Source organism: Schistocerca piceifrons, chromosome 2 (genome assembly GCF_021461385.2).
Source record: "Schistocerca piceifrons isolate TAMUIC-IGC-003096 chromosome 2, iqSchPice1.1, whole genome shotgun sequence".
Taxonomy (NCBI): Eukaryota; Metazoa; Arthropoda; class Insecta; order Orthoptera; family Acrididae; genus Schistocerca; species Schistocerca piceifrons.
The window spans coordinates 383,074,885-383,097,362 of record NC_060139.1 but is presented as its reverse complement, the minus strand read 5'-3'; the positions used below and the strand labels follow the sequence as shown (position 1 = coordinate 383,097,362).

At 39.4% G+C, this 22,478-nt stretch overlaps 1 protein-coding gene across 1 annotated transcript in view; it reads left to right on the top strand.

Moving 5' to 3' along the window:
• LOC124776230 (ATP-binding cassette sub-family C member 4-like) overlaps positions 1-22,478 on the top strand; it is a 170,146-nt gene that overhangs the window by 79,918 nt on the left and 67,750 nt on the right. The window contains exons 11-13 of the mRNA XM_047251089.1: positions 13,530-13,713; positions 16,270-16,449; positions 18,637-18,851. Coding sequence (XP_047107045.1) covers positions 13,530-13,713; positions 16,270-16,449; positions 18,637-18,851 — 579 coding nt within the window. The remainder of the gene's footprint in view (positions 1-13,529; positions 13,714-16,269; positions 16,450-18,636; positions 18,852-22,478) is intronic.

Sequence of the window (22,478 nt, the reverse complement as noted above, 5' to 3'; positions counted from 1 at the left end):
AGTCTTCTTAGAATACGCATATACTACTGTTATACTCACATGACGTACTATGTAATAAAAGGGAGCTTCTTTTGCCAAAATTATTGTTTCCAGCCCCCTCGCTTGCTGAAACTTCCTCGTAGATTAAAACTGTGTGCCGGACCGAGACTCGAACTCGGAACCTTTGCCTTTCGCTTGCTTTCAAAAAAGTTTGACGAGCACATGGCATACTTTGCACAGCCAAGTCAGCAGGCATCCCTGAACATATTTCCGCCTCTCCCAGGCCTTTGTGAATGGCGACATAAAGAAGAAAAAACAACAGATTGTGCCCCTGAAAAAGACGAAAACTACTAGAAAATTGTGATTACTACAGTAAGTTTTACACGGCGAAGTTTTTGGGTGCCTTAAAAATTTAAAGCTTTCATACAAAACAGACAATGTAGTGTACACTAATGGATTAATAGCTTCAAAATAAAAAGTAATTATCGCTCTAGAAAACATATTTTACCTCATAAAAGATTTTCACAGAGTCTTTTCTGCGACTGAAACAAGCAAAACCACTCTATAACACGACTCGTTCTTCGGGGGACAGGTCAGCGATCTTCCGTGTGAAGCTGAGAATGAGAAGTCCCCCGCGCCGATTCTGTACCAATAGTAACGCATATTGGGATAGACAGAAAAAAGGATGGCGCTATGTTTCAGTACAATTCTGCAAAGTTTTGCATCTACCTTGAGTTTACGTCAGCGCAAGAACGCAATCACGCTGAAGGAAACGGCGTTATTTTCCGTGAACAGTGTGATAACCAAACAAACATAAATTACGCAGCGGCTGCTAAAGCCACAGTACTCGTCATTTGGGTCGTTCACGTTATGCTGAAATATCCTTAATCTCATACGCATCCTGTGGTGTCACCGCCAGACACCACACTTGCTAGGTGGTAGCCTTTAAATCGGCCGCGGTCCGTTAGTATACATCGGACCCGCGTGTCGCCACTATCAGTGATTGCAGACCGAGCGCCGCCACACGGCAGGTCTAGTCTAGAGAGACTCCCTAGCACTCGCCCAGTTGTACAGCCGGCTTTGCTAGCGATGGTTCACTGTCTACATACGCTGTCATTTGCAGAGACGACACTTTAGCATAGCCTTCAGCTACGTCACTTGCTACGACCTAGCAAGGCGCCATATTCAGTTACTATAATTACTATCTTCCGGAATGCATTCTGAACAGATAATGTTCCGTCAAGAGCGACGATCGTCATTAATGGATTAAAGTTAAGTATCAAACTAATTACGTCCGCTTTCTGAATTCTCATTCCTTGTCATGTTCCAGACCTCACGTCAGTATATTTCTTCCCTCCTCACGCCAGCCTGCGTGAGCTAAAACGCGTGCATTTCGGCCTCCTCTCGTAACACTGTGTTGGCTCTTCTGCTAACACAAAACATCCAGTTCCTAAGTGCATGATAAATCTGTAATGGATAGAAAATCATTAAGGTACATTAGATTACAGGAAGAGGGAAGGCACATGATAGTGCTGTAATGGACAGGAAATCAGTACGGTACACCAGATTCCAGGAAGGGGCGCAACTGCCGCACCCTGCACCGCCTAATCCACCCACCCCTTCCTTCCGACTCCTCTGACGCCCACGTGTGACGATTTCCGCTGTAATATGTCCTACAGTGAGAACAACATACGCGAATTTCAGCGGCAGAACGCAGCACACTTACTTTTCTTGCTATTCTCGTACTTGCAAGTCACAACATCTCAGGCGCTAGACATGCTGCTGCACGATATCGCCAATGTTTACCACTAACATGACCCATGTAAAATATGCTTTCCACCTGGTGATGATGGCTAACCAAGAAAATGCGTAGCGGATTTAAAACTTCGTGACTGTTGCAGAATTACACTGTCCAGTCACATTAGTGTGACCATCTGTCAAAAGCCCGAATAACCATTTTCTGCAGCGCGGACCGCACACACAGATACAGCTGGGGACGTGAATGAGATTTTATAGTTGCGACATCCTTCCAACCAATGCTTATCTGAGGAGCTTAAATGTTGGTCCATTCCATCAGTTTCATGATAAAAACACTGGCGCGCTTGAGAATGCCACACACGTCACTCAGCTCAAGCACCGCCGTCAGACTACTTCTCCACACCTTTCTGCTCGCCGCACATTGCCAACTTTCCCAGAGATGCGTCTTTCCCCTATCTGTCTACTTTGTCTCTCAAAGATTAATTATACTCTCTCCAGTTACATTAATGCGACCACCCGTCAAATGCCTGAATAAACAGCTTCTGCAGCGCGAACCTCTGCGAGACGTGCAAGAAGAGAGTCAGTGAGATTCTGGAAGGTACCGACACAAATGTGGAGCCATGCCGAATCCAGCGCCGTGGCCAGTTGTGCTATATTTCACGACTGAGAATCCATGGCTCCAACAACCAGATCAAGATGGACCCACAGATTCTCGATCGGGTTTAAAATCGGGGAGTTTGGTGGCCAGCGGAGCACGATAAACTCGTCCTGGCGCCCTTCGAACCACGCACATACACTGAGAACTGTGTGACATGTTGCATTGTCCTGCTGATAGAAGCCATAGTGGCAACGAAAAACAAACTGCATGTAGAGGTGGGCATGGTCCCCCAACGGTAGATTCATACTTGTATTGATCAATTGTGCCTTTCGCCGACCGCGGTGGCCACGCGGTTCTAGGCGCTGCAGTCCGGAACCGCGCTGCTGCTACGGTCGCAGGTTCGAATCCTGTCTCGGGCATGGATGTGTGTGATGTCCTTAGGTTAGTTAGGTTTAAGTAGTTCTAAGTTCTAGGGGACTGATGACCTCAGCTGTTAAGTCCCATAGTGCTCAGAGCCATTTGAACCATTTTTGAACTGTGCCTTTCAGAATGGCGAGAGCCCTCAAGCAATGTCACGAAAACATTCCCCGGCCCATAACGCTCTATCCTCCGGCCTGGACCCTTCCGACGATTGTTGCAGTGCGTTTGCATTCAGTCCGATGGAGCATGAAACGTGACTCATCTCCAAAGCCACCTGTCGCCACTTACTGGACGCCCAGTCCCGGTACTGGCCTGCGAATTCTAGGCTTCTCACCGCTGAACAAAGGTCAGCATGGATGCATGGACTAGGCGCCTACTGCGGAGGCCCACACGTAGCAGCGTTCGCTGAACGGTCGTTGATGGGACTCTGTTAATAGCCCCTTGGTTCATCTGGTCGGTCTGTTGCTCAACAGTTACATGTTTATCGACTGTGCACATCTCCACAACTATAATTCACACCTGTCATCTATTGCTCGTAGTGCATTACAGCCGCCTCGGCACTGGTTTTGGATAGCACAGATTTGTCACGCACAGCAGCACGTCTAGAGTCTAGAGACTTAGCCATTTCGGAAACACTTCCACCCGTCGCTCGAAAGCCACTGATCATACACATTTGGACATGCGATAAATCTCTCTATTTCGCCAATACGACAACGACTGCACTGTTCTCCGCGTCCCCCTGATGTGCTTCATGTAGCCTCCACTGCTAGTCCTGCCACACGGCGACTGTGAGTGGTTAGTTTGCGTTGACGTCGAACATACGCTGTGGTAACATTAATTTGACTGGAGCGTCTATATATTTTTTCATTAACATACATCTTGTACTCAAATACAATGATTGATATCTGGCGGTCTGCATTGTTGAGCAGCGTTTGGTTTCGCTAATAATTAGTGTCGAACAACAGGAGTTCTTCAGCAGCATCATGCTCATTCTCTTATCATGCCTTATTTAAGCGAACTAGTGCTCCGCTCTGATGACAAGGATGTTGACGGACATCGACTCGAATCTTCATTCCATCTGATACTCCTGTTGTTCTGTTCTCAGCTTGCTGAGATCGGTCTATAAAGAACAGAAAATTCTTCAATGATCAACACTGTCAAGTTCTACATGGCTAAGCATCGAAATACATGGAGGTCAAATAAAACTGGGCTGGAAGACCTTTATAAGTCTGACACGAAATAAGTTACCTTAATTAAAGTAGCAGGAGATGTGTTCTTAATAGAAAATGCTGGTAATCACCACCACTGATACTGATGCAGAAACCACTATATTTTGTCACAAAATGCTGAATAACTTCTCAGGCCACTTTTATTTCTTGCTGCATGAGCGAAGGAAGGGCATTTCAGAAATGTGGACAATGTACATCTGACAGCACAAAAAATGGCCTGGGTGATAATTAAATTACCCGCCATGTTGGATAGGAAACCAGTCTCATCACTGGTTGCACAGATCTGCTCAGAAAAGCAAAGAACACTTGTAATTGTGAGTGTACTAGAAGGATTAACACCTTTTCGACACTTAGCATAAGGACGCACCCTTCAAAACACGCAAGAAAACTGCGTCGCGCCATTTATAGCGTTAATTCGTAGCGTTACAGACCTAGTAAAGGCACTTCATTTCATAACAGAAATATACAAATGTCGACAGCTGTACCATAATGCATTCGTAGCTCAGAGGTATGCCGGTACGGTAGTTCAACTAGTTCGGTCAAAAAAAGAAGTTGGAAAAAAGTGGCATAGTCGGTGATCTACTAGGCAACTGCCTGGCGACAAAGTTTGATGTGTCCAGTTTTTTTGCGTTACTACGTTAATTCGTTTAGTTACTAGAAATCACGAAATTAATAGAAAGAACACTTCACAGGCACAGCATGTGACTTCGTTACCACCTAATATCTCTTCACAGGCCTTTAACTTCAATGTCTGCAGCTTGCGAGAAAAGACGTCTATGAGGTGAGTAACAAATGTCTCAGACTCTGCCATCTACTTCCACACAGCTAGTGTAATGTTCCACAAATCATCTTGTGCTATTGACGCGGGGTCTGGTCAGTTTTCTCGCATGGTCCGAATTGTCATTTTTAGTAGGGTTTAGGTTTGGTGCAGGAAGAGGCCAAACGAAAAGGGATATCTCAATCTGTTTTACAAACAACGCTAGCACGATCGTTGACTTGTGTATAGGAAATTGGTCCTGTTGGAAACAGATTACGCCCTCAGGATGTTGTTGTCGCACTGGTGAGGCCATAATATTGATCATAAGACGGACAGCATCAAGTCAACTATCAATCTTGTGAAGCATTCCAAGTCCACGGGAACACATCCAGCCTCAAACTGCCACCGAAAGAAGGCCACTGCGACATAACCCATGGGTGTATCTGGGACTGAAACGGATGTGTTGTCTGTATACTCGTACTGGGCCATGATCCACTGTGGACTATACCAATTCGTTGGGAACATCACATGTTGCAAGTCACGACTGACATCGGTAGAGTCGACCATTATCATGGAGCATGTCACTAATGGCAGCATCTTTACTAGTTAGCCCGGCCTCTCAAAACCGGCAGCGAACTGTATCCGCCGACCTGGAAAACGCGGTAGTACGTTTCAACTGCACAATGTTTAAAAAGGATTTAGCCATGGCATGTTGACAAGTTCATTATCCTGGGCAAGTGCTGTTACACGCTAAAGTCCAATTTCCACACGTCTTCTGGTTTCTCCAGTATCTCGGCAACGTATTATATATTGTCATCCCATCGACTCAGGAATGCCACCCCGTGCCCTAGCCTCCGAGACTGTCAACTTCGCTTCCTCCACAAAATGGTTCAAATGGCTCTGAGCGCTATGGGACTTAACATCTGTGGTCATCAGTCCCCTAGAACTTAGAACTACTTAAACCTAACTAACCTAAGGACATCACACACATCCATGCCCGAGGCAGGATTCGAACCTGCGACCGTAGCAGTCCCGCGGTTCCGAACTGAGCCCCTAGAACCGCTAGAGCTTCCTCCACAAGAGCAATGATGTGAGCACGAATAGACTGCTAGGATGAGGCATGGTGCACGAATAATGTGACTCAACTGAAAGCGATGTGGTGCAGTTATTTGACGTCGCTCGTGCACTGTAATTGGATGTTATAGGACAAATGTTGTGCATGCAGACCAGAATCACTACGACTGATATTGTGTAATATCAATGAAACCGTGCAAATGATTCTTATGCATAATGTCAAACCGCGCGACCGCTACGGTCGCAGGTTCGAATCCTGCCTCGGGCATGGATGTGTGTGATGTCCTTAGGTTAGTTAGGTTTAAGTAGTTCTAAGTTCTAGGGGACTGATGACCACAGCAGTTAAGTCCCATAGTGCTCAGAGCCATAATGTCAAACAGAGGTAGTAAATTTAGTTTTCCTGCTCCAGGAAGGTCATTCTCCACCAGAAGTGACTTTCATTGATTCATAGACAAAATTCAGTCTCATATTTAGTGGCAAATTAACTGCACTTCATTGAAATGTCGACATGTGTTTCACATAATACGATGGTGGGGTCCATAAAAAATAAATTGTTAAACGAGAAAAATTTGTCGCTTGTGGTGCAAAAAAAAATCAGAGGGATTCAAAACAGGAGACGCTTCACATATCTACATCCACATCTACATCATACTCCGCAAGCTACCTAATAGTGTGTGGTGGGGGGTCCTTTCGGTACCACTATCTGATCCCTCCAACCCTGTTCCACTCGTGAATATTGCATGGGATGAATGATGGTCGGTAAGCCTCTATATTAGCTCTAATTTCTCGAATTTTCTCCTCGTAGTCAGTACGCGGTGTACGTGCGGGACATTAATATGTTGCCTGACTCCTCCTGTAAAGTGATGTCCCGAAATTTCAATAGTAAATCTCTCCGTTATGCACAGCGCCTCTCTTGTAACGTCTGCCAGTGGAGTTTGTTTAGCATCTCCGTAAAGCTCTCTCGCCAGCTAAACGATACCGTGACGAAACGCGCCGCACTTCGTTTGATCTTCTCTATCTCCTACATCAGTCCTACCTGATAGGGATCCCAGATAGAATAACAGTACTCAAGAATCGGCCGTACTAGCGTCTTATAAGCCACTTCTTTCGTGGATGAGTTACATTTCCTTAAGATTCTTCCGATGAATCTGAGTCTGGTGTCTGCTTTTCCCAGTATCTGTTTTATATGGTCATTCCACTAAAGGTCGCCCTGGATAGTTACGCCTAGATATTTTATAGCAGACGCTATCTTCAGCTGTTTGTCGTCAATAGTGCAGCTGTACAGTAGTGGATTTCTTTATAAAACATATGAATCCTATACCTTTTTTATTCAACTACAAAAGCTGTTTACAACATTATATCTATTTTATTAACATGCACTATATCTACAGATAAAACCAGGATATTCTATTTGAAGAAGAGAGTTTGTGTATTCTAGGAACAGATTTGCAATACTTCCAAGATCAGTTTTCTGTAATTTTTGAGTAATGTTTCCTTTTCTGTATGTTACAAAAATATATAAAAAATATGACTGGTTATATTTCATTCACATCAAAGCTGTATCAAACCTTAAATCTTACTGTGTAATAGGTTTAAAACAAAGTGCAGGGCTATAGATAGAGAGATGCTGAATGAAATACATTTGGCTGTCAAGAGAGCCTTCAATAATTCCTATAGCAGAAAATTGTCAAGTGATTTTTCACAAAAACCAAAGAAATTCTGGGCATATTTAAAGTCTGTTTGTGGCACCAAAGTTGCTTTCCAGTCCCTAGCAAATGAGACAGAAATGGAAATCGAGGGTATCAACTAATAGCTGAAATGCTTAACTCCATTTTCAAATGTTCCTTTACAAAGGAAAAACCCAAGAGAACTGCTCCAATTTAATACTTGTACCACTGAAAAGATGAATGAAATAAGTATTATTGCCAGTTGTGTTGAGAAACAGCCGAAGTTGTTAAAATTGAACAAAGCTCCAGGCCCTTATGGAATCCCTGCCAGATTCTATACTGAATTTGTGGCTGAATTAGCCCCTCTTCTAGCTATAATCTATTGTAGTTCCCTCAAACAAACAACTGTATCCTGTTCTTGGAAAAGAGCACAGGTCACATCCATCTACAAGAAGAGTAGTAGAAATGATCCACATAACTACTGACATTATCCATGACATAAATTTGTTGTAGAATCTCAGATCATACTCTGAGCTGAAACATAATCAGGTATCTTTAATGGAACAACCTCCTCAAAACCAACCAGCATGGATTTCTAAAACATCAATCATGTGAAACCCAACTCACACTTTTCTCACAATAAACACTGAAAGCTTTGGATCAAGGTAACCAGGTAGATGCAGTATTTCTTCATTTCCAAAAAGCCTTTGACTCAGTACTACACCTATGTTTATTGTCAAAAGTATGATCATATGGGGTATCATATGAAATTTGTGACTGGATAGAGGACTTTTTGGTAGGGAGGACACAGCATGTTATCTTGGTTGGAGAGTCATCATCAGATGTAGAAGTAACTTTGGGTGTGCCCAAGGGAAGTGTGTTAGGCCCATTTCTGTTCATATTGTATATTAATGACCTTGTAGACAATATTAATAGTAAAATCAGCCTTTTTGCAGATGATGCAGTTATCTATAATGAAGTACTATCTGAAAGAAGCTAGGCCTACATAAATATTCAGTCAGATCTTGATATGCATAGATTGGCAACTTGCTCTAAATGTTCAGAAATGTAAAATTTTGCTCTTCATAAAATGGAAAAATGCAGTATCCTATGACTACAATATTAATGACTCACTGTTGGAATCAGCCAACTCATAAAAATACCTGGGTGTAAAACTTTGTAGGGATATGAAATGGAATGATAACATAGGTTCAGTCATGAGTAAAGCAGTTGGTAGACTTTGGTTTATTACTAGAACACCGGGGAAGTGCAATCAGTCTACAAAGGAGACTGCTTACAAATCACTCATTCTCCTATCCTAGAATATTGCTAAAGTGTGTGGGACATGTACCAGATAGTACTAACAGGAGATATTGAATATATACAGAGAAGGGCAGCACAAATAGCCACAGGTTTGATTAACCTGTGAGAGAGTGTCAAAGAGTACTGAAGGAACTGAACTGGAAGACTCTTGAAGATAGGCATAAAGTATCCCAAAAAAGTCTGTTAACAATGTTTCAAGAACTGACTTTAAATGATGACTCTAGGAATATGCTACAACCCACTACGTATCACTCACATAGGGATTGCGAGGATAAGATTAGAATAATAGCTGTGTGCACAGAGGGATTCACACAATATTCTTCTGACACTCCATACATGAATGGAACCAGAAGAAACCCTAATAACTGGTACAATGCGATGTACCCTCTGCCATGCACCTCACGGTGATTTGCAGAGTACAGATGTAGGTGTAGATGTGATTTCTGCCAGCCAAATTTTGTACTGTCAAGTGTAAATATTCATCATCTCCACTTTTATATTTTGGGAGGTAAGTGAGAGTGGATATCACATTCCTGGTCCATCACAAACCATCCCAGCATTGAACTGCTGTGAATAATTACTATACTGAAATGTTTGTTAGAGGATTCCAATGATATGAAAATAGCAACAGACTAGGAGTGCGTTAACAAATGTCTACATTCTTCCCCAAATACATATGAGGAAGATTACTACCCACAACAACTAACTGAAAATGCAAAATGCTAACTCAGAAAGGATGCTCTGACTTCAAAAGTGTACTAAAACACATATAGAAAAGTAGTGTATTTAGCAGCCATTGGTATGTATTTCTGTAATCTGGTGCTAAGTCAGCATTCTAAAACTTTCAGTAAATATTTGCACATCCAAATCAAAATTCTGTGTAAACTAGTACCTGATCATTGTGTTTTTATTAGAGAATGTCTTTCCTGTTAACCATGCAATGTAAATTTTGCAGTGCCAAGTTTCACCAAGTACCATTTGAGACACTTTTTCCTGTCCAAAAATAAAGCTCAAGGAAGTCAATGTCTGACTGTTGGTTGGCCATATTGAAACCTGCTTTTTTTTCTCTGATACTTAACAGCCTACTCTTGTCTTATGCATAACAAATGCAATGCCTCCCACACACTAATTTTTTTAATACAGTGTTCATTGTGTATTACACATAAAATAGAATAAAGACAGCAAGGACGGTCTGGGCATGTCAAAAGAATGGATGAAAATATTCAAGAAAGTACTTTCATGGTAACCTCCTGGAAGGAGAAGAAGACCATGAAAATTGTGGCAAAGTGGTATCAAGGAAGCAATGGAGAGAAGCGAATTGGAAGAGGATGAGGAAAAATGGTGAGATTGAGACATTTGGTGACAGAGATGTGTAATGCAGAGACAGCAGTAGGATCCCTGCAACAAGGAAGGAGTTATTTCTGTCAAATGTCAAATCACCACTGTGGACCAAACTGAACAAGACATGGCTCGAATTCTCTGTGGCAGGTAAATGGACAGCAAGAGCTGAAGTATTTAGCATGGATGGACAGACTCTTCACTTGTGGGTATAAGTTTTTGGAGGATCTAACTTCAGGCTGAGATCTTCTTCTTTCTAGAGAACATATAGCCTTTTTAGTATATAAAAATGTAAGCCATGGTCACTCCCTGATATTTAATTTGCTAATCACTTTAATAAACAAACAAATGTTCACAAACACAAAACATTAAAATATCTAATTATTATAGAGGGTGTTTCAAAGTCAGTGTGACAAACATCTAGGGGTGGTAGATCACATAATGGAGAACAACTATCATTAGAGACAAAATATTCATCCATGCTTCCTGGAGACATCAGGTGTCTATAATAATTGATTGTGCCTCTGAGCGGTATCAGGGTGTCAGTATTCTGTGGTGTTCATGTTCAATGTGTATTGCCTATAAACTAGTCATATACTCCAAAGGAAAGTTGGTAGGTCAAGCTTCTAAAATGTCTTTTTCCACAAAGAGACACACATACTTCCGGTTTTTTTTGTTGAAAATCTATCAGTTTATCTATCAGATGCACCACAACTGGTTAGTAGTACCTGCTAGTTTGGTGAAATCATATTGTCCCATGGCTAGAAAATCAGTAAGATGGGACCTCACTTCCCAGGGAATGCCAGTGAACATTTTGTCTGCAGCAAAAGTTGTTCCCTGTAACAAGATGTTTTTCACAAAGGCTTTTAAACACCCTGTATATCTAGACACTCTTGTTTGTTGTAGAAATCACCATCACATAAAAGTGATCTCTTTTGATCTCTTTTGTGTTATTCACAGGATAATAGTTTGACAACTATACTTTAGATAACATTTTAATCAATGGCTTAAAAGCTTGAGTAATTTCATTTGTCATTTATTTTTAAAATTATTTATATCTTACAGCATTAATTCAGTGAGTAAACAGTGATGAAATTTTATGGCTTGCACCAGAATAATTTTAAGCAGTGAATAGTTGATATTGTTTTCCTTCAGTTGCTACTTGGGCCACTGTTTCCTTCAGTCTGTGATTGATTATGAGAACTTACTTTTATGTATGTCACACTTCCATTGTCTGTTAATTCAAGGCAGTGTGATAAGTAGATGAATCAGATTCCATCCAATATACAGATTGCAAGAGGGTAAAGAGAGGATTGGGAACAACAAGTTCTTCCTACTTCATTCAGTGCTGGTACTACTAAAGGGCTGTATACTTTGTGCTTTGAACTGAGCACTAGCATGACACTGAAAGTGACACACATTTTTCACAAGTTGAAAGTCTAGTACTTCTTCAGCATGTGGAATGCTGTCCATATTTTTGGGTGCTATTAATATTCATAACACTGTATCATAATTACTATACAAGTATATTTTGGAGCAATAAATTCTGACTATATTAAATTCAATCTGCTCCAAAATATTTTTATTAAGTCATTAATACATAAAAAAGCAGGAAGTTAACAAGATGCTGGCATTTCCATCATAAAAATCATCACTAACACAACATGCAAAAATGGCTGAGGTGTTCAAAAATACCCACAAATTATTGCTTTCCATTTGATCTGTTATCAACATTAACAGATTTGCGTACACTTTACAGCTGGTAGTTGTTTCTACCTAGTAGGATGCCTTTGTTTTATCCAAGTTTACTGGTGCTAATTCATAAAGATCAGGTCAAAGTACTAGTGTCACTTAATGTTACTTCAATTGGTATAGCTAGCAGGTTTTGTACAATGCCTCAAACATAATTTAACAGAGATGTTTATACTCAACCATACTCAGTGTTGTCCATTACTTAATATCAAAATTTAGAGCTGTGAGGATATGAAGGTTAGGTATTGGGTAAATGATTGTACTGTGGAGTCCTGCCAAATCAGCAAGAGAATTAAGAAATGGTGCAAGTCTGCCATGTTTAGTCTAGATGCCTCTAACACAGCAGTGTCCTTGAAGCTTTAGACATTCGTGTGCATACATCAAAAGCTTGTCAGGAACAATCTGGAAAGACAGTCATCATATGATGATCTTATTTATACACAGGTTCATGGTCTCAGTGTACATTTCAAAAGAAAACATTACCCATTGCAATCCAGAATTTTTTTCTTTTATTTGCTATTGACCAATTTAGACAAGTATAGTAATTATCAAGCAACATACAAAATATCTTGTTGTGGCGTGTTGCTAGAGATATTCCATATGTTGCTTGATAATGACTAAACAGTCAAAACTGGCCAACAACAAATGAAAAAAATTTACAGCCTATAGCAGACGATGTTTTCTTTTGAAAAAAGTCATAATATGTGTGGAAAGACCAATAAGGTTCTTCTGCTAGGGAGTAGTCAACTAACGGGAATATCAGAATTAGTACTGAACTCCTTAGGCAGTGAATACTAAGTAAATAGGATTTTTAAGGAAAATGTAGTGAAGTGATCTGTGATTTTGGCTCTTCACAAATCATCTTGGTAAAGAATATCATGTAGAGATTATTGGGGATTCTGGTTCCAGTTTTCACTGAAACTTCAGTTATGGATTTGAGTATGAAATTCGGCACATCACTGAGAATGCTCCTTCCACTAATGTAAAGATTTAGTCACTGTTGGCAATACAACAAGCTCTACATGAAACATTCTTCCCAAACTATAAGAGTGAATTTCAGTTTTCTCTCAACAGGGCAGGCAATCACACACGAGTGTGACTGATGCATCACCCCTCACATAGTTACATACACATGGCATGCTTTACATTCTAATGTTTCTGGACAGAGGTTACATGCATGAGTAATTCCCAGAAGCAGTGTTACCAAAGCAGTGTCTGCTCAATCCATGTGAGTTCTGACATTTTCACTAGTTCATTTTTAGAATAAATCTTTCTGAAAGAAGTGCTGATAAACAGCTGCAGGCACAATTGCACTAATTAGTGGAAAATTAAAAATTAAAAATTATTGCACTGCCCTTAACAGTCTTTAGAGTGCTGAGCTTCAGCAGTAGATTTGTAAGTCAAGAAATGAACGAGTAGTTATCTAAAATGTAATTCTAACTCCACACCCTGGGTGTTACTTAGGTTTAGACTCAGCTTTCAGTTAGCATCTTCTGCACAGAGTTGCTACTGTAAATACATGTGTGAACACATATTTATAAATTAATTATAGAGGCTGATAAGTTCTGGTTGTAATCATTTAATATGCTACTGTTGCCTAATAATAAGATAAGCTGTTTACTTGTGTGTTTCAGGGCTGTTTATCGCGATGCAGACATATATCTTCTTGATGATCCACTCTCAGCAGTGGACACCCATGTGGGAAAACATCTGTTTGAGGAATGCATTGTAAAATTTTTGCATAATAAAACAAGAATACTTGTGACACATCAAATACAAAATCTACCTCATACGGATCATGTTGTGCTAATTGATGCAGTAAGTATGTTGTGAGTTTATACTCATATAACAAGAGCATTAAGTCTTGAGTGTAAAGAGTTACACCCCGAAATAAAATACCAGGTCTTATATTTTTGCTTTCAACAACTTTCTAAATATTTATCTCACTGATGTGTCAGTTTTATGATTTGTTTTGTGTGTGTGTGGGGTGGGGGAGAGGAGGTGTCTTTGTGTGTGTGTGGGGGGGGGAGGGGGGGGAGGAGAGGTTGGAAAATTATTATGTAATGTAGTTGAGAGAAATTCATGGAAATTCTGCACCAGCATGTAAGAACTTATCAGAGAGATTGTGCATGGTCATATAAATATTGCGGATTTGACTTGTGCTGGTTTCTTCTGATGAAATGGTTCATAAAAATTGTTCAAATATGGTAAAAGTTCACCTCAAATTAAGATTCATGAGGTTATTCAGACTTTTGGTACCTCATTTGAATGAATATATAATATGTTGAATGGTTCTGCGTGAAGAAACTGATTGCTTGATGGGATTAGCATTGATCGCCTCCCAACTGTAAATATTTGAGCATAGACATTTCAGAATCTTGTTGGTAAAAGTTGAAGTATATTCCAAAGAACTTCTGTCATCATTATATGGATTGAGATGAAACTTGCTTCCACCTGGAGATGAGTCTGCAGTTAAAACAGTAAGTACCAAATATGAGAAGGAAAAATAAAAGGAAAGAAAGAGTAATGTATAATCATGTTTGTCTGTTTAGAAAAGCATAAAAGAGTGTGTGGGTTTACTATGTAATGTTCTTGGACCATTTGAATAGTTAGTTGAGCCCTGAAAACTACAAGTAGCACGCCAAATATTGCTCTTTCTGCTGGATACTGTTATGCCAAAAGTGCACGAGTTCAGCAAAGAAATAATTTCTTATGTACTGCAACAGTCCATAAGGTTTTGAGACAAGATTAGCAAAAAGCAGAAAATGATTAAAAAGGTGGTTTTAATACATCATGTGTTCAACATATTCCCCCATGCCCCACTCCACTAGACTGCAAAACACATACCATTGTGACAACCATGTAAAACTGTCAGAAAAGTTCTTCTGTGGAATGTTGTTCAACTCACATCAACTCAGCAGTGGACTGAACATTGGTTATGCCATCAAAGCATTGAGCTTCATGAATTTCTACACTTTGTCATTTAGAGGCAAGTTCTTATTGATAACACCAAGTCTTGCCACCTGTGATCATTTTTCCCAGGAATGAACTGTCTGTGAATTGCATTTCAATCAAGTTGCAGCAGATATCCACATTCATTTTTGTCCAGGAGTCAAGGTGTGTGGGGCAAACTTTGTGCATACTTTTCTCTTTTTCAAAACATTCTAGAGAATATCTTGAACACTTGATGTAGAAAAATTGCTGTATTTTGAATTGTGAAACAACAATGTTGACTCATTATGGTCACATGTCAACTATTGAGATTGCTTGCTTACAACAGAGTGGTCAAATGCACATCTGTTGTTACAGTTGTTAGTTCAAGCAGCCATGATAGCTACTGCACTTATGCCACTTATATGCCAGGAATAAAACCAGTCTTGGGTCCTTTTGGATGGATGGTGCATCTTATTTCTCAGATTTAGACATATGATTCTCTTTTTCCCTGTTTCCTGAATTCAGAAAAATCGCTTGGAGATACAATATGCTCACCAAATGAGGAGATGACCTATGCTATAGACAACCATAAAAAGATTCCAAAACAAATTTATTTCTGAGAAAATAAAAAAAACTGAATTTTGCAGGACAAAATGCAGTAGTTCCTCTGGAATCGTATTGTGAAATCGAAATATTTTGCAACAATAAATGTTTCTTGCATTTCTTAACTCAGTATATGACTCCATATTCTCAACTATCTCACAATGAATAGCACGCACATTTTTTAACAACAAAGAGGCATATTGAAAACTCTGGTATAATGTGGATAATTTAGGAGTAATGGAGACCACTCACTGAATATTAGCCTAGAAACATTTAGTTGCTGACAAGTGCACAGTTGCATCCACACACACACACACACACACACACACACACACACACACACACACACACACACACAGAGAGAGAGAGAGAGAGAGAGAGAGAGAGAGAGAGAGAGAGAAAGGGGGGGGGGGGGTCTCTGCTATAGGCAGAGAGAGAGACAAAATTATTTTCTTTCATATTGAAAAATCTTCAGCCCCTTTTGTATGTGCATGTAAACATAGTGTATCATAACTGATCTTGCCACTGAAAACTGCCAAATATTTTACTGCATACATACAAGTCTCTCACTGTGAGTTAAATAAGAATGAAAGGTAATAGTGTTTAATCAAAAGGATGCATGTACTCTCTTCATGCACAGTCCATCTTTTTATCATTTTAGGATTATAGTCTGCATATTACTGTTAATTTTGTATTTCCGCTGCAGTTGCGTAATGTTTATATGAGTATGTGGCTATTATGACCTATATATAAGGCACATTGCTGGAAATATTTCTTCTTTAAACCATCAAACAGTATCACTGATTTTGTACAATAATTCTGTTTTTTATCCAACAGGGGAAAGTCAAAATTCAAGGGTTATATGCATCAGTTGTACAAAACCCAGACTATGCAATGATGCTGAGCCTTTCAGGAAAAAACACAGATGAAGATGAGTCTGAAGAGAATAAATCATCACAAACATTTGGTAGGCAGCTTTCGAGATTCTCCAGGCAAATATCTCGAGCATCCACACGTGTGAGTAACATTTAGGGACCCAAATGGTTGTCTACTTTTAAAGAGCTCCATTCTCAATGTGTGCTGTGTGTGAGGATATAGTTTACATTTGTTACTGGCATTATTCTGTTATAGCAAAAAGTAAATGCATTTTTAAGAGAAAAATTTTTAATAATGGATTTCATCTTTTGCTGTTTCAAATTAAAAATGCAACAGGAGTTTGCATGTCTGCCTTCTTTTCTATCAAACTTTAACTACCAAAATTACTCTATATGCTCATGTGACAATCCCATCCTCCTATACCTGAAACTATACATAACAATACAAAACAATGGCATTATATTTTCATGGATTTGTCAATAATCATCTCTTTTCCAGCTGAATCATCCAAATGATGCATTATCAGACGCTATTTATTATCCTGCCAGTAGATAATATTCCTCTACTGTCTCAGAACTAATATTAGTAACTGTAGGGTAGTATTCAATTATTTCCTGATGCTCACAAGATCAAATGACACAGTTTTACATCTAGAAGGTTTAATGGTTGGAAAATACCCTGAAACATTACTATAATGACATCCATAAATTATCTCACACTAAAATTCACATACTTGCTGGATCCCTTAGTTTGTTCCTATATTGCTTATCTTCCAAATGTTCATATCAGTTTCATTTTGTAACATTACTGTTGTCACCTTCAGAGACTCTTTGGCCAAATATTCTCTCTGATGCATCAATTCTCCACCCCCTATCTTCATTTACGTATAAAAATAGCACCTAGTAATATTGTCATCTGATATCTGTTGGTCCAAGCCTTATTGTTTTCATCACTATTGAGGCCCCCTTCTGTTTCACAAATACTTTTCATACATGCAACCATTCAGACATTGAATATGCAGCATACAAATGTCCAGGAAACTCATTACCTCTTTTCTTATGATATTAGTTTCCTTAGTGATTGAGAGTAAGCATTTTACTTTTAAGGTGCACATATACAAAATGCAGTCTGGGCTATAATGCTTCTCTTTTGCATAAATATTTTTATTTATTGACTAGAGATACGTTTCTTGGAGTCCCAGGGTATTGGATACACTATTGAAATCAGCTCTGCCTTCCTCAACACAACACATCATTTGGTAAAAAATCTAACACAAACATATATATTCAGTACACATAGTGTGGGACACAACGCCATTTTCACAAGGCTTATGAGTACATACTATATGTCATGAAGTATCTGAAAACAGCTCTGGCAGTTGTCAAGATTTTACACTAAAATGAAATTCACAACCTAGTTGGATATCCAAATGTATTTATATTATGTTTCACAGGGGAAAGTTTGAAAGTATGCAATAATTTTAACATTTTTCTAGTTGTCACACTTTTGTTTTCAGTAATCATCAAGCATATTTTTTTTTACACTGTTAGTGTGAAAGGGATCTGTTTCTGTATTAGCTATAATACTCTCTACAAATACTTCATCATACTCATCAGAGCCTACACACAATGCAAACATCCAGTCAACCTGTAGCCCGCTGTTGCCAGTAGGCTTCATACCTATTATTTACAGCCTTGATCAACACAAAGAATAGAAGGGCATTTTGCACTTCACTTAACACTTGCCTGATATCAACACAATAGGCAGTTCTTAAAAAATGCTAAGCTTGTTTTAAGTTACATTAAAAGAAGAAACTGACTATTGTGTGCTGGTCTTGATCTCATGCTGTAAGAGCAAAAAAATGTCTGTTTAAAAATAGCTTACAAATGATCTGAACAGTAAAAACACTTATTTTGATGGTAACAAGTTTCGGTCACTATTTGATCACCCTCACCCATGATGGTAGGCGGTGGTTCTGAATGGAGAAGGTGTTGCAACTCCATGGACGTCAACTGGAATTAATGTCCATGGAATCACAACACCCACTCCATTCACCATCACCACACACTATCACAGTATGGTGGTCGAAGGATGATCAAATTCTGACCAAAATTGGCTACTATCGAAATAAATGCTTCTGCAGTTGAGACTGTTTATAATCCATTCTTAAAGTACTTTAACCCAGGCAACTGTTTCTCCATGAGAAATGTTCTCAAAAATTACTAAAATGTTAGTAACATGTTGTTTTTTTAGTTGTCTTTAAACAGACCAAAAGCATGAAAATAACATCTGTTTCTGTGAAGTAATATTACTCATTATTTTTTCAAGAGCGCATCTTCATACCACGGATCCCTGATAGAAGAAGAAGAGGATGAAGAAGCACCAGACATGATGGAAGCTACAACTAAAGGAGTGGTGAAAAAGTCCCCATATGTTGGCTACTTCAGATCCGGAACCAACTACTTCGTCATTTTTATGATAATTCTGCTCTTTGCTTTGGCTCAAACCCTTGCCAGTGGATCTGATTACTTTATTTCTTATTGGTTAGTCCTAAAAATTTATACTGATAAGTCATGTATTACAAATGTGTGTGGTTGTCGTAGCACTAGCGTATGTCTTTTCAGTGACAACTTCTGTGTGGTGTCTGGAGTGAAGCCTATATCCTTCATATGTGAATTTTGGTCCAATAATTTTCCTGTTATTTTTTCTTTCTCCTGTGAGGATCTTCTCTCAGTCACCCTTGGTGAGTAGCATCAGAGTCTCGCAGGCGTATAGCACCTCAGGTTTGATTACAGTATGTGGTGACGAATTTTGACGGAGGTTATAGACATTTTTTGTTGTAGATACCCTGTGTTTTGTACAACCTGGTGTTCTGCATGATTTTCTCCTTTCCTGTCAGTTTGAGCACTTCCCCTAGATATTTAAAATGTGTTACTCTGTGAATCTTGCCATATTTTGTGTTTAAATTCAGTAAGTTGAATTTTGTGCAGAAGAACTCTGTTTTTTGGAAGGAGATCTGTATCCCTACTTTTTCTGAGCACTCTTTGAGTACTTCTACCTGCCTGATTGCTGTTGTTTAATTGTCTGCAAGTAGTGCAAGGTCATCTGCGAAGGCTAAACAGCCAACTTCCAGTTCATCCTTGGGTCGTCCTAGTTGCATTGGCTTCCAGTATCCTCATAATTTCAGCTCTTTCTCTCATTCCTTAATGACTTTGTCCAATACTAGGTTGAAGAGGTGTAGTGAGAGACCATCACCTTGATGCATGCCTGTCCTGATCTCAAGAGGTTCAGAGGTTTCCCCTCTAAATTTCACTTTTGATGTTGTGTTTGTCAGTGTCAGTTTGATTAGCCACAAAAAAGTGTCTTGTTGTCCAGACCTTGTTTGTATAGGATTTTGAACAATGACTGGTGGTCAACAGAATCATACACTTTCTTAAAGTCAATAAAATTCATATGACTGGCATATTTCTGATTTTTTGATTTTCAGCATAATCTTCAAATTGATGATTTGTTTTGCACAGGAGCAACCAGGTCAGAAGCCCCGCCTGGTAGTTGCTGATCTTGTATTCCAGCTGGTCCTGTGTCCTTCTGAGTAGTCATGCTGAAAGGACCTTGTATGTGACTTGTAGAAGGGAAGTGCCCCTGTTTACATCTGTGCAGTCACCTTTTTTATGTAATGGGTGAGTCAGTGCGCATTTCCAGTCACCTGGCAGCTTTTCTGATATCCAGATGTCTGTGATAATCTGTGTGAGTTCTGTAAGTGAGTGTGGTCCGAGGTTTTTCAGTAGCTTGGCCACTATACCATCTTCATCAGATGTTCTGTTGTTTTTGAGTTTGAGGATGTGTCTGTGGACCTCCTCTTGTGTTAGGGGTGGTGAGTCTGTGTGCTTCTCTGCCAGTTCTTCCTCTAGGAATCTCTCTGTGGGTTCTGGGCAATTCAAAAGTTCTGAGAAATACTGTGCCAACACCTTGCAGTTATCCTTTTTTGTCAGTGTCAATTTTCCATCACTTTTCCTGAAGCAGAGGTTCGGTGGTGTGTATCCTCAGATTTGCCCTGCAAAGATCCTGTAGAAATCTCTTGTGTTGTAGTTACAGAAATTGTCTGCTATGGAATCTAACTGTTCTTTCATGAATTTTCTCTTGAATTGCCTCATAATTTTTGAGGTTCTTTTTCATGTAAATTTTCTGGGGATTTTTTCTATTGTATTTCTGGTATGCAACTTTTCTAGTGACAAGTGCATTCTCGCAGTTGGTGTACCACCAAGGCTGTTTGGTGTTCTTCTTCAGAGGAATGAGGGCTCGTGCTTTTTCTGTGATTTTTCAGTGGGAATTTTGCCAGTCATTTACACGTTCTTTTTCCCATGCTTCTTTCACTTCAGATTCTGTGATTTTTCTTTGTGTCAAATTTTGGTAAGGGGGATCTCTTTCTGTACTGGATAAAAGATTGCCACGTAGTAGATTTGGAACTCACACAACTGCTTGACTGGTGAGCACCAGGTTTTCTGTTTTCTGGGGTCTTTTCTGAGGGATGTCAACATGAGCTTGAGGTTGTTCTGTTGGCAGAGTTCTATGAGCTGTGTGCCATTTTTGTTAGTAAATTTATGTGATGGATAATTGCTGACTGTTTTCCTGCATAGTTTTTATCTGCCAATCAGTGCCTCAAAGTTGCCCAGGAGGAGTTTGACGTCATCTCTGGGGACTTTGGAGATCACTTTCTCAAGGGTAGACCAGAATTTTCCTGAGACCTGTGGGTCTTTCATATTACTCTGGTTAGTGGGCGTGTGTGCATTGATCAGTGTGTACTTTTTGTTGACGCACTGAACCTGCGTAGTCACTGAGTAACGCAACATGTGTTTTCATTGGTTGATCAAACAGAAAGAGCTTTCCTGTATGCAGGGCCACCATCTTATAAGCTACTTAGGTTACAGTGATGAGATTTGTGTGTGTTATGTGAATGTATTTCTGTGAACACTGTAATTCTTTATGCAAGTCAGATTTGTTCATTTGTTTTACATACCACACCTTACATTCCCCAGTGTTAACCTTCATCTTATGGGCAGCCATGTTAACTGTGCCATAAGTATTAAACCTATCCATAAAGAACAGTATCTACAATTTCAAAGTTGTCATCCATGCCTTTTCAACTGTCTCATCCATACATTTTATCCCAGTTATGATTTTCTCTTCAAATAGACTACCGGTCATGTCAGTCTGAACATTTCATGTAAGAATCCAACAAACTCTATCCATTATCTTAGCTGCTCAAAAATTTGACAGTGTCCTATCAAAGGAGCATTCCATGTGTTACATGATGCTCAGTAGTTGTAAAGTATAGCCTGGATCACAATAACAAAGTGGTCCATAGCTGAGGATAGAAAGGGGAGATGTTGTCAGTTTGCCATTATGGGAAAGTGCAATGTGTCTCTTGTAACAGCAGCTGTGTTGTCCATACTGTGTTCCATGTTAAAATACAATGTTCAGTCCACTTTACAGGATCATAGTAGTCTCTCTACTTTCCCAACCAATAATATGGTTATATTTAAAAATTTCATAAAAGAAACACACCACATAGAAAAACAAGTCATATAGGAACAAATCACAACAGTTATGTTACTGATCATAACTGACATCTACAGCTAGCTGGTGACCTGCAGCTGAGGCAGCAGAGCAGTATGAAAACTGCTCTTATTGGTTGTTGCTTTGGTAAACTAGATGTCAGTCACTTAGTTATTCTGGTGCAGGTATGGTTACCATCATTGCCAAGACTATGATTTACTAAAATTATGAACTGAAGGGCTATCAGTATCCTTCTACATTCAATTTTTTCATTGAAATGAAATATTACATTCAATATTTTCATTGCAATGAAATATTCTAGTTGAAATAAAATAATTATGACTGAAAATATAGGGGAAATAAAGAGAGCTGGACAAAAGAGTGAGTGAGCTGTTTTGTGACAGTGTGAAATAGGAGCATGAGCCCTATGTCTGTAATCAATGTTTTACTTCAATTTATCAACTTCAATCATTTTTAACTATAGACACATTGAGAGCTTCCTGTTACTACAAGGCACCTTTTAGCTCCTCTTCCCCATAATGCATCAAATGATCAAGTGTTAATTCCCCCTTCACCAAAATAACAAAAAAGATTTGTCTACTGAAGGATTTTTG